Source organism: Lampetra planeri, chromosome 65, assembly GCF_965212315.1.
Source record: "Lampetra planeri chromosome 65, kcLamPlan1.2.h2, whole genome shotgun sequence".
NCBI lineage: Eukaryota > Metazoa > Chordata > Hyperoartia > Petromyzontiformes > Petromyzontidae > Lampetra > Lampetra planeri.
This window is the reverse complement of record NC_136171.1, coordinates 3,539,607-3,551,620: the sequence shown is the minus strand read 5'-3', so window position 1 is coordinate 3,551,620 and position 12,014 is coordinate 3,539,607. Positions and strand designations below refer to the sequence as shown.

General features: G+C 51.6%; 1 protein-coding gene across 2 annotated transcripts in view; it reads right to left on the bottom strand.

Moving 5' to 3' along the window:
• Window positions 1–5,553, bottom strand: part of LOC144737207 (glycogen synthase kinase-3 beta-like) — a 39,429-nt gene extending 33,876 nt beyond the window's left edge. Inside the window, exons 1-2 of one of the 2 annotated variants that reach the window (XM_078619931.1) lie at window positions 3,966–5,553; window positions 3,532–3,725 (exon numbers count right to left, since the gene is read on the bottom strand). In XM_078619931.1, the coding sequence (XP_078476057.1) occupies window positions 3,532–3,725; window positions 3,966–4,053 (282 nt within the window). In that variant the 5' untranslated portion in view covers window positions 4,054–5,553. The remainder of the gene's footprint in view (window positions 1–3,531; window positions 3,726–3,965) is intronic. The other variant, XM_078619932.1, reaches the window with a different exon arrangement.
• Window positions 5,554–12,014: the final 6,461 nt, after the last annotated feature.

Below are 12,014 nucleotides of genomic sequence, written 5' to 3'. Positions count from 1 at the left end.
AGATGAGTACTCGTGCCTCAATGCTTGTTGAAGTAGGAAATCACTTTGAATTCCTTCCGGCTGTGGAGGGAAAGGAGGAGCGATAGAATGGGAGTGGCCGAGTACCCGAATCCCGCGGCTGGGACTTTCTAGGAATATCCTGGAACTAGCCAGCAGGGATCGCAGTCACCCGTGGGAGCACAGCATCACTGTGAACGGACTCGAACCTGCTCGTCAGATAAAGGTATTCCCATTACCATCAGCCACATTACCATCAGCTGGACCTGCCCAAGCCGTTACCATCTCTCGTGGTGTGGCAATGTAACAATCCGTCGGACTTCTGCACACGACTGGATTTCATCGCTCCAACTCCACGGGGAATGTACTCTCTGGCGGGTTCCCTCTGTGGGCTACCAGTCCCTTCTTATTTTTGCCCACCAGTCAGTCAGCATCACTTCTACATAAATTCTACACATCCACTCCGCTGTGCATTCTAAAGATCCACTCCACTCTGTATTCTACAGAATTGTGCGATTCGTCAGCCATGTTCAATCCACCGTGGATTTTACAGAATCATTCCTCTGTGGCTTCTACAGCATCACTCCACTCTGGGTTCGACAGCATCACTCCACTCTGGGTTCGACAGCATCACTCCACTCTGGGTTCGACAGCATCACTCCACTCTGGGTTCGACAGCATCACTCCACTCTGGGTTCGACAGCATCACTCCACTCTGGGTTCGACAGCATCACTCCACTCTGGTGTGTGAAGTTCAGCACTGGGGGAGAAATGTGGCCTGGCATAGTGCTAGCCACACCAGCCCCTCGTGTGCCATGCCAGTAATTATGTGTACTCGCTGACACGACTAGCCTCAACAGTCTTTATTGCTGTAGGGGGGAGGGGATCTTCGTATTTGTATGGACAGCAAACACGTAGAGCCCACTGCTGGATGATAGCCTCCCCTGCCAAGCAGCTTGCGGGGGGGTAATTTGACCAAATGCGTTTGCGAGGGTGCGGAAATGTACACCCTGCTGATGTGCTTTCTGCCAGTGCTTCGTAGGAGTGTGCCTGGTTCAGAGAAAGGCTCATCATGGGCAACCACAGAAGGGTGGACCCACAAGTCATGGATGGCATGGAATTATACAGCAGAGATTCAGCGACCGCTTGTAATGCAAGGCACCGATAATTCCACAAATTACCATCATCAATCAAAATCAGTCGTGATCAATCCAATGCTGCATAATGTATAAAGGGGATGCAATATGGGACTGATGTATTCCATAGACTATCAATTGTCGGTCACGTTCAATCCACCGCAGGATTGAGTCATCCCTGGCCCATCAAGCCATCAGCATCTGTCACGATTCTGCGATGTAGCAATTCCACCTGGCACCTTCTGTACACGAGCCAATTTCATTTCCCCATCACTCTTTGGTGACGTTCCCGACAATGGGCTCTCAAACCTTGCCCAGCTACGGTGGCTGTCACTTGACGGAGCGTAGAGACGCAAGAAGAGATGGACGGTGGTCGAGAATGATGGAGTGGCAGCCAAGCAATGGAAGGCGTCAGAGAGGTCGTCCACGGAAGGAAATTTTGCGCCGAAATTAGCGGTGGGCGCATGGCCGATTACATCGCGGGCTCGTGAGAAACAGCGACAACTTGCGGGAGGACTTCATCCAGCAGTGAACGGAGCACGGCTGATTATTACGATGCACCGCTCATTACCATGGCTGACGATGCTGACGATCACGATGTAGTTATTGAGTCTCAGCTGGACTTGTGTCACGTGTCAGGCTTCCAGCCCTTCCACGGCAGATCTCGGCATTAATGATCGTCAGCAATGGCACAATGCAGTGCCGAATGAAAAGCTCACTCCAGAGCAGTCGCCATCTCTCACGACACAGAGGATGACATCAATCCACCGAGCCCCGTGCCGCACTCCCATCCGACAGCATCGCTCCATCTCCCACGGGGACGTGCCACATGACCCCTTCTTTCACGGGGTTTTTTTTCCGCCTCCGTCCCAGTTCTTAAGCATAGCCAGAACCGCACACGCACCACATCGCAAATGGTCGGGTTCCTTAACCCTTCCGCAATTTCATGATCCTTTACATAATCGTCTTGCTTTGTTTCAGCAGCAGCAGCATCTATGATCAAATCCACTGCTGGATGAGGTGTTCCGTCTCCAACGCCCCCACTACCCCACGGCGTCCCTCCCATCGCGGTCGACGTTCACGGTGCGCGTCGCCAAATCACGCGACGCTCCGTCTCGCTCCGTCTCCACTTGGGAGGGGGCCCCCCCCCACCCCCCACTCCTCCCCACCTCCCCCCCCCCTCTCTCTCTGAGATTTTTAACATGGCGGGGCTTGGGCCCCCATGGGCGGGGTAGGAGCCTCGGCCTCGCCTGGCCTCCCACTGCCGACCGGGACACCGCCCGCCCCGGCCAAGCCGCTCAGGCGAGCACCGTAGGCGCAAGCAAAGACCGTGGGGGCCTACGAGTGGATCGAGCAAACCGGCTCCTACGCGGCGGGGCGCTGTTTTAAAACGACTCCCAACGTCGTTTTAAACACTTTGTGACGGATTCCGAGAGGCGCGGACTACGCGCCGGGCGGCGTTTCGCTCGATTTGATTTCGTTTCCTCTCGCTCGCTCGCGAACAATGGCGGCCTCCCCCCCCCCGCAGGCTGCGACAAGAAGACCCAGGCCGCGCCGTGAAGGGGGCCGAGAGGCGAACAACGACACGAATGTTGCCGCCTCTCCCCTCACGACGACGGCGGACACCGCGCTCATCGACGGCGGATGACAACGCGAGGGCTCTCTCGGCCGCCCCGCGTAGCGAGAACGGCCGCGGTCTCTCCCCACCACCACCTCCTCCCCCTCAGCGCGAGGAAGACGCCGCCCTGCAATGGCGGCTTCCTCGCGCCGAGCTTCCTTGGGGGCAGTCGTCGGTTGCGAATAAAATTTCGTTTAAAATTCGAATTTATAAAAAAAAAAGTCGATTTTACACAACTGTTGATTTGTAGCGAGAAAAACTACGGACCGTGGAGACGGGAGCGGTGTTGGTTTCGAGTACCATCGGCTCACGTGTTAAGAGTTGAATTATGGTTAACATCGGCAGGTTGGTTACGAGATGCAACGGGCGGCGGCTCGTGAAGTGTGATTGATCTTGGCCGATAAAGATTTACGCTAAAGATGACTGATTTGACGATGATCGTCATCACATGAAGATCATCTGTCGGGATGCATAAACTGGATATCGCGGTCGAGATTCCCACCGCGGCGAGTAAAGATGGGGATCAAATCGTCAACTCAAACCATCGCCGTCTTTAGACTGTGCACCACAAAGTACAGCAGCAGTAGCAGCACAAGCAGCAGACATCCACACACAATGCTCGATTACTATAGCAGAGCCTCGGCAGCGCTCCTCGGCTCGACATGAAACTCGCAAAACGACAACGACGGAGCCGACAATCCCCCCCCCCCCAACACGACCCACACACAACGACCACCACCAGCACCAGCGAGAGAGAGAGATAATGTCGCCGTCTTTTACCTTGAACCTCTTGTCCTGCAGCACCTTCTTGATGGCCACCATCTCCCCGCTGTCGCACAGCTTGGCCTGGTACACGACCCCGAAGGAGCCATTGCCGATCACCTTCGTGTCGGTGTAGGAGACCTCCTGGGGCCGCTCGGGCCCCTGGCCCGGTGTAGCCACGACGGTCGTCACCTTGCCGCCGTCTTTATCCCCTTAGATTAAGGGGGAGTCAATCAACAACAGCAGCAACACAACACACACAACACCATCGTCGGCTACGGCTGCTGCTGCTGTTGTATCAGCAACGACAGCGCCCAGAGCCGAGCGAAGTGAACACTAAACATAAAATCGAACGCGGGGCTCTGCGCGTGCTGCGGCTGTCGTTGTCGTCCCAACGTCGTCCTGACGTCGCGACGAGAGTGTCGATCCGATGGCGTTCACGTGGAACTTACGGCTGACTTTGAGGTTCCCGAAGAGCGATGGCTGCGCGGCCCGGTTCGGGCCTTCGGCGAAAGACGAGGTGCGGGGCCGTCCACTCATCGCCCCTCGTCGTCCTCCTTCTCGTCCTCCTCCTCTCTCGGTGTGGCTCTGACGACGACGACGATGATGATTCTTGTTGTTATCTTCTCGACGTCGTCGCTGTCGTGGTGCTGGTGAATGTGTCGAGCGATCTCCCCCCTCCTCCGCCTGGTTATTGTTCTGCCACCGCCGCCGCCTTCAGCCCGACTCGCCCCACGTCTCTCGGTCTGTGCCTCACGATGTGTGGTGCTGGGGAGGCCACATCCCCCCACTACCCCCCCTGTGTGTCTATGTGTGTCTCTCTCTGTGTGTCTGTCTCCCTGTCTGTCTCCCTGTCTGTGTCTCTGTCTCCCTGTCTGTGTCTCTGTCCCTGTGTCTCTCTCCCTGTGTGTCCCCCCCCTCTCTGTCTCCCTGTCTGTCTCCTCGTCTCCACCTCCCCCCTGTGTCCGTCTCCCTCTGCCCGTCCCCTGTACGATGTATCTCTCCTGTTAGACCTGTTAGATCTCCTGATGTATCTCCTGTTAGACCTGTTAGATCTCCTGATGTCAGACCTCCTGCTAGACCCCGTCAGCTGTAGCAGGGTGGTGGTGGTGGTGGTCCTTCACGCTCTGCCTCCTCCCTCCGCCTCGTCCTTTGCTTCTCTGGATCTCCCCCTGCTCTCTGATGATCTATTTCAGCCACACTACCCTCTCTCGCCAGGCGAGTAGCTACCGGTAATGATCTCCTATCCTCGTCTGACTGAAACACGGCTTACTTTGGATGCCTCTTTAAAAAAAAGATATTCGTACGCTCTCTGCTTATCTCCCCCGACTACAACACGAATCCTCTTGCGTATCTCCTCGCAGCCCTCACAACCCCAAAGTTCGATCCTAATTGAAGTGACGAGCAGAGCCCCGATGTCGTGAGGCCACGAGAGCCCCCCACGCCCCCCAATCCTGACCCCCAGCTACAGCAGCAGCAGCTACAGCAGCAGCAGCTACAGCAGCAGCTACAGCAGCAGCCCCGAGAGCTCCACTTGCCGCTCTTCGGCCCTATTATTGTAATCGCCAATAGGATTATCACCTCGTCACACCGCCCCCTCTTCGTCCACGCGGCACGGACCCTGCCGCCAGAACGCGTCAGCCCGCACACATCGACTTCCAGAGATGAGAAGAGCGAGTTAATATTACTACTACTCCTGCTGCTGCTGCCCCACTCGTGTGTGTCTCTCTCTCTCCCCCCCCCCCGCGTCTAATCGCGACCTATTGTAACATCCGTCTCTCTATCGCCGGATTGTAGAAGGCGCGGGGCTGCGGCGAGCCGCCCCACCGGCTCAGAGACAGCGTCTCTCCCCCCCCCCCCAACAGCTTCCCAACACTCGTGAGCTGCCGCCGCCGCCCCCGCGGGTTCTTCTCCACTGCTCGCCTCGACTCGAGACTGCTGGCCGAGGGCGCGAAGAGCCGAGGCGGAGGAGCAAGCCGCAGATCTCCTCTTAAAAATGACCTACAGTCTCTACACGATGGGCGGAATCGATTCTGAAGGTGCCGCGATTCGCACTCCGCTCACCCCACGCCCAGCCCCACCGCCCACCGCCGGTGTTAACAACGGAATCGGAATCGAATCGAGTTTTTTTTAATACTGAACGCGATTGCGCTCAATGTCGAATCTACAAATGTGGGAATCGAATCGATGTTTTTAAAATTGTATTTTAGCATCTGATTTATAGCTTTCGTGACTGCAGGGATTCATCTTCTTGGTTCTTTCGGTAAAGTCACGTAGAAGGGAAGTAATTGTATTTCATTATGTTTTATTTTTTTATTATTTTATTATTTCCCTTCTACGTGACTTTACCGAAAGAACCAAGAAGATTTTAGCATCTGAACAACACATCACATTCAATGTCACAATCAGAATCTTTATTTATCCTGGAGAAATCCGATGAGCCATGAAGATATTTTTCACAGATGTCCAGTCGGAGCAGGTCAGAGAGCCATAACAAACAACACAAAAATGGCCCAATTAGAAGGGCCATGACCCGAAACGTCGACCATTATATATTTACCATTTACGGCCACACGCACGCGCTGCTGTTATGAACACGGAACGTTCAGTCGTTGTTTGCGCACCACTGCTAAAGCAACAACAGCAGCAGCGTCACCAGATAACATAAAAATGAACACAAACTCAACACGTGCATCATTAACATCGTGGCCTTAAAAGAGGAAAACATATTTGATGGGCGACGTTTCGAGCAATGGGCCTTCTTTATGGCACATACATTCATCCAATGTGGGTGTGTCCTGAATTAAAAGCTTGAACATCCACATTTAAATGTTTACATTTTTATCTTCAAAGTGCTGCTCACAATGAGCATTGAACGATTGGTGCTTATCAACTTGTTACAGCCCTGCGAAGCCACGAGTGGAAATTCCACATTCCCATGGCGGGGGCTGCGCGTCTACCCATAGAACAACCACTGGCAACCTTCCACAAATTGGAATTCACTTTATCGACCATTGGGGGATAGATGATGATGATGATGGGCTGAGTTCTCCTTTCGCGACCCGTTCACCCTCCGCTGAGCCACGTGACCATCCTCAGTCGTGGTCGATCTACTGCTGGATGATGGGCGCCACCACCGTTCACGATCCTTCGATGTGACGATCCTCCCAACACCTGCTACTGCTCTGCACTGCGGTCCGTGTGTTGTTGTGTTTGTTGTTGTGTTTGTTGTGTGTGTTGTTGTATTTGTTGTTGTGTTTGTTGTTGTGTGTGTTGTTGTGTTTGTTGTTGTTGTGTGTGTGTTGTTGTGTTTGTTGTTGTTTGTTGTTGTGTTTGTTGTTGTTTTGTTGTTGTTTGTTGTTGTGTTTGTTGTGTTTGTTGTTGTGTATGTTGTGTTTGTTGTTGTGTTTGTTGTGTTTGTTGTTGTGTTTGTTGTTGTAACTCGCTCACTCCGTGGCCCGACGGGACACTTGTGTAAAAAAAGAGCTTGATAGCTCTTCGGATTCATCCTCCTCCAATCTGAATCACGATGCTGGTGCTGACCGTCCACTCTCTCTCTCTCTCTGGCATCTTGATGTGTGTGCCATGAAATGGGGGCATTGCCTTAAACGTCACCCAACATATTGTTTCGTTTGAGGCCACACGCGGTGCTGCTGTTGTTGACACGGCACGTGCTCAGTTGTTGTTGTTGACACGGAACGTGCTGACTTGTTGTTGTTGTCTCTTGTGGCGATGAGATGTTAACTACCTCGCCAGGTGTGCAGGAGGTCGTGGGTTCGACCCCGACCCTGACGACGCCTGCTGCTGCTGCTGCTGTTTAGCATCAACGCCGCCACGCGTTCTAGAGCTTTTGGCTGCCACGATGAATTCCCACGCGATGATGATGACGCTGACGGCCACTTCGCTATCATTTGTGATAGCCAGCCAGGTCGCGTCTGAAGAGAGAGGGCGACGTAGCAGCTAAAATAAAACACAATTTAGTTTATATTCCACCCCGCAGGAAAGTGTCACTGAGTCGCTGGGCTCTTTGTTCAGAAGGCTCTTGCTAAGGTCTCGCAGTAGGGGGCGATGTTGCCACTGCTGCTGCTGCTGCTACAGCTGCAGCAGCAGCAGCAGCGCGTTGTCCCAATCGAGTGATTTGTATGGGATTCTGTTGAGCATTGGGGGTGGTTTTGGGCCGATGCAGGTGACACTAGTGGGATCATTTAGCCGTGGGGGGAGGAGGAGGAAGCCGGGGAACACGGAGGGAACCCATTGAGAGAGCAAGGGGAGAGAGAACACACCGAGAGAGAGAACACACACACAGAGAGAACACACACACACAGAGAACACACACACAGAGAAGACACACACACAGAGAACACACACACACAGAGAACACACACACACGGAGAACACACACACAGAGAACACACACACACACAGAGAACACACACACACACAGAGAACACACACACACACAGAGAACACACACACAGAGAAGACACACACACAGAGAACACACACACACAGAGAACACACACACAGAGAACACACACACACACAGAGAACACACAGAGAACACACACACACAGAGAACACACACACAGAGAACACACACACACACAGAGAACACACACACACACAGAGAACACACACAGAGAACACACACAGAGAGAACACACACAGAGAGAACACACACAGAGAACACACACAGAGAACACACACAGAGAACACACACAGATAACACACACACAGAGAGAGAGAACACACACACACACACAGAGAACACACACAGAGAACACACACACACACACAGAGAACACACACAGAGAACACACACACAGAGAGAGAGAGAACACACACACACACAGAGAGAACACACACAGAGAGAACACACACACACACAGAACACACACACACAGAGAACACACACAGATAACACACACACAGAGAGAGAGAGAACACACACACACACACAGAACACACACACAGAACACACACACACAGAGAACACACACACAGAGAACACACACACAGATAACACACACACAGAGAGAGAGAACACACACACACAGAGAACACACACACAGAGAGAACACATACACACACAGAGAACACACACACACACAGAGAACACACACACACACAGAGAACACACACACACACAGAGAACACACACACACACAGAGAACACACACACACACAGAGAACACACACACACAGAGAGAACACACACACAGAGAACACACACACACACAGAGAACACACACAGAGAACACACACACAGAGAACACACACACACAGAACACACACACAGAACACACACACAGAGAGAACACACACACAGAGAACACACACACAGAGAACACACACACAGAGAACACACACAGAGAACACACACACAGACCACACACACAGAGAGAGAACACACACACAGAACACACACAGAGAGAACACACACAGAGAACACACACACACACAGAGAACACACACACACACAGAACACACACACAGAGAGAACACACACACAGAGAGAACACACACACAGAGAGAACACACACACACACAGAGAACACACACAGAGAACACACACACACAGAGAGAACACACACACAGAGAACACACACACAGAGAACACACACACACACAGAGAACACACACAGAGAACACACACACACAGAGAGAACACACACACAGAGAACACACACAGAGAACACACACACACAGAGAGAGAACACACACACAGAGAACACACACAGAGAACACACACACACAGAGAACACACACACACAGAGAGAGAACACACACACAGAACACACACACAGAGAACACACACACACAGAGAGAGAACACACACACAGAGAACACACAGAGAGAGAGAACACACACACACACAGAGAACACACACACAGATAACACACACACACACACAGATAACACACACACACACACAGAGAACACACACACAGAGAACACATAGAGAACACACACACAGATAACACACACAGAGAACACACACACAGACCACACACACAGAGAGAGAACACACACACAGAACACACACAGAGAGAACACACACAGAGAACACACACACACACAGAGAACACACACACAGAGAACACACACACACACACAGAGAACACACACACAGAGAGAACACACACACAGAGAACACACACACACACAGAGAGAACACACACAGAGAACACACACACAGAGAACACACACACACAGAGAACACACACACAGAGAACACACACACACAGAGAACACACACACACAGAGAACACACACACACAGAGAACACACACACACAGAGAACACACACACACACAGAGAACACACACACACAGAGAACACACACACACAGAGAACACACACACAGAGAACACACACACAGAGAGAACACACACACAGAGAACACACACAGAGAACACACACACAGAGAACACACACACACAGAGAACACACACACAGAGAACACACACACACAGAGAACACACACACACAGAGAACACACACACACAGAGAACACACACACACAGAGAACACACACACACACAGAGAACACACACACAGAGAACACACACACACAGAGAACACACACACACAGAGAACACACACACACAGAGAACACACACACACAGAGAACACACACACACACAGAGAACACACACACAGAGAACACACACACACAGAGAACACACACACACAGAGAACACACACACACAGAGAACACACACAGATAACACACACACAGAGAACACACACACACAGAGAACACACACACACAGAATACACACACAGAGAACACACACACACAGAGAACACACACACACAGAGAACACACACACACAGAATACACACACAGAGAACACACACACAGAGAACACACACAGAGAACACACACAGAGAACACACACACACAGAACACACACACACAGAACACACACACACGGAGAACACACACACACGGAGAACACACACACAGAACACACACACAGAGAACACACACACAGAGAACACACACACACATACACAGAGAACACACACACACAGAGAGAACACAGAGAGAGAGAGACGCCCGAGTCGATGGTGACGAGGGGAGGCCTCCACCCAGCAGTGCGTAGACTCTGGCCGCTGGTGACGGATTTGTTGGAACTTCCCCCCACCCCTCTTCCAGGCAATAAAGTGACGTAATTCGATTCCGATTTCTCTAAATCGGTGGTTAATCACCGAATCGTCGGGCAATTTATCGATTCGTCTTCGCGAAGTTGAATCGAAATGCGGCCTTTGGAATCGAGTCGAGCGCATTGACCAATCAGAGGCGGCGGTTGTCCATGCCTGGTGCTCACAGAGCCAGACCATGTCACCTGCTCTTCTGCACCGCGGCTCACGCCCCCCCCTCCGCCCCCCCCCCTCCGCCCCCCCTCCGCCCCCCCCCCTCCGTTATTCACAGCTCCCTCCCATTGGCTCAGCCCGGGTTTGCAGCTCATGATATTTCAACTTGCTACTACTGGCCAACACTAAAATTTCGATAGAAAATATATCGAAATTTAAAGTCAGCCGCGTGTCTCTCTCTCTCTCTGAGTCAGCCCCGTGTCTCTCTCTCTCTCTGAGTCAGCCCCGTGCCTCTCTCTCCCTGAGCTAAGCTCCAGGGTGCTAAGCTCCAGGAGGATTTCAACAAACTACAACATCAGCTAGTTGCTCTTAAACTAATCCTGAATACCTCCAAAACCAAGATGCAATGCTTCTCACCAGGACGAAAGCAGGAAGTTTTTTCCCCCAATTACATTCCTTAAATAATTATCAAATAGAGCAAGTCAAGATCTAAAAGTGTCTTGGGGTCATCTTTGATTCAAAACTGAATTTTCAAAATCACATTGATTATATTGGTAAAAAGACAAAATAAAAATTGGTTTTCTGTATCGGCACAAGCACTGCTTCCCCCCTATGTTCCGTTTGGAATTGATAAAAGCAACCATACTGCCTCTACTTGATTACTGTGACATCGTATACAAATCAGCCCCAAGCACTGTACTGAAGAAGCTTGACTCAATGTATCACTCGGCCTTAAGATTTGCATTGAACTGCCCATATAGGACTCACCACTGCGATCTCTACATTGGGTCAAACTTAACATCTGATCGACGGCTTGTGCATCAGATCGTATTTATTCACGATGTACTTGCAAACAAAATCAGCAGACTACCTGCTGGATCTCCTCTCTGTTTCGAAGAACAAATGTGACCTAAGGTCTTCGCTCATTTACAGCTTCACATTCCTCATTGCCGCACAAACACTGGAGGAAGGGCCTTTGCTATTGATGCCCCCAGGGTCTGGAATGCTATCGCCAATAAATTGCAACTTGGATCACTACCTGTGAGATCTTCACTCAAAACTGCTCTGGAGGAGTTGTACACCCCTAGCTGCCACTGCTATTCAGTGGCCTGAAATCAAATGTATCGCTCCGGATGACCGCTGCAAAGTATGATCTCTCTGAGTCTGCCCCGTGTCTC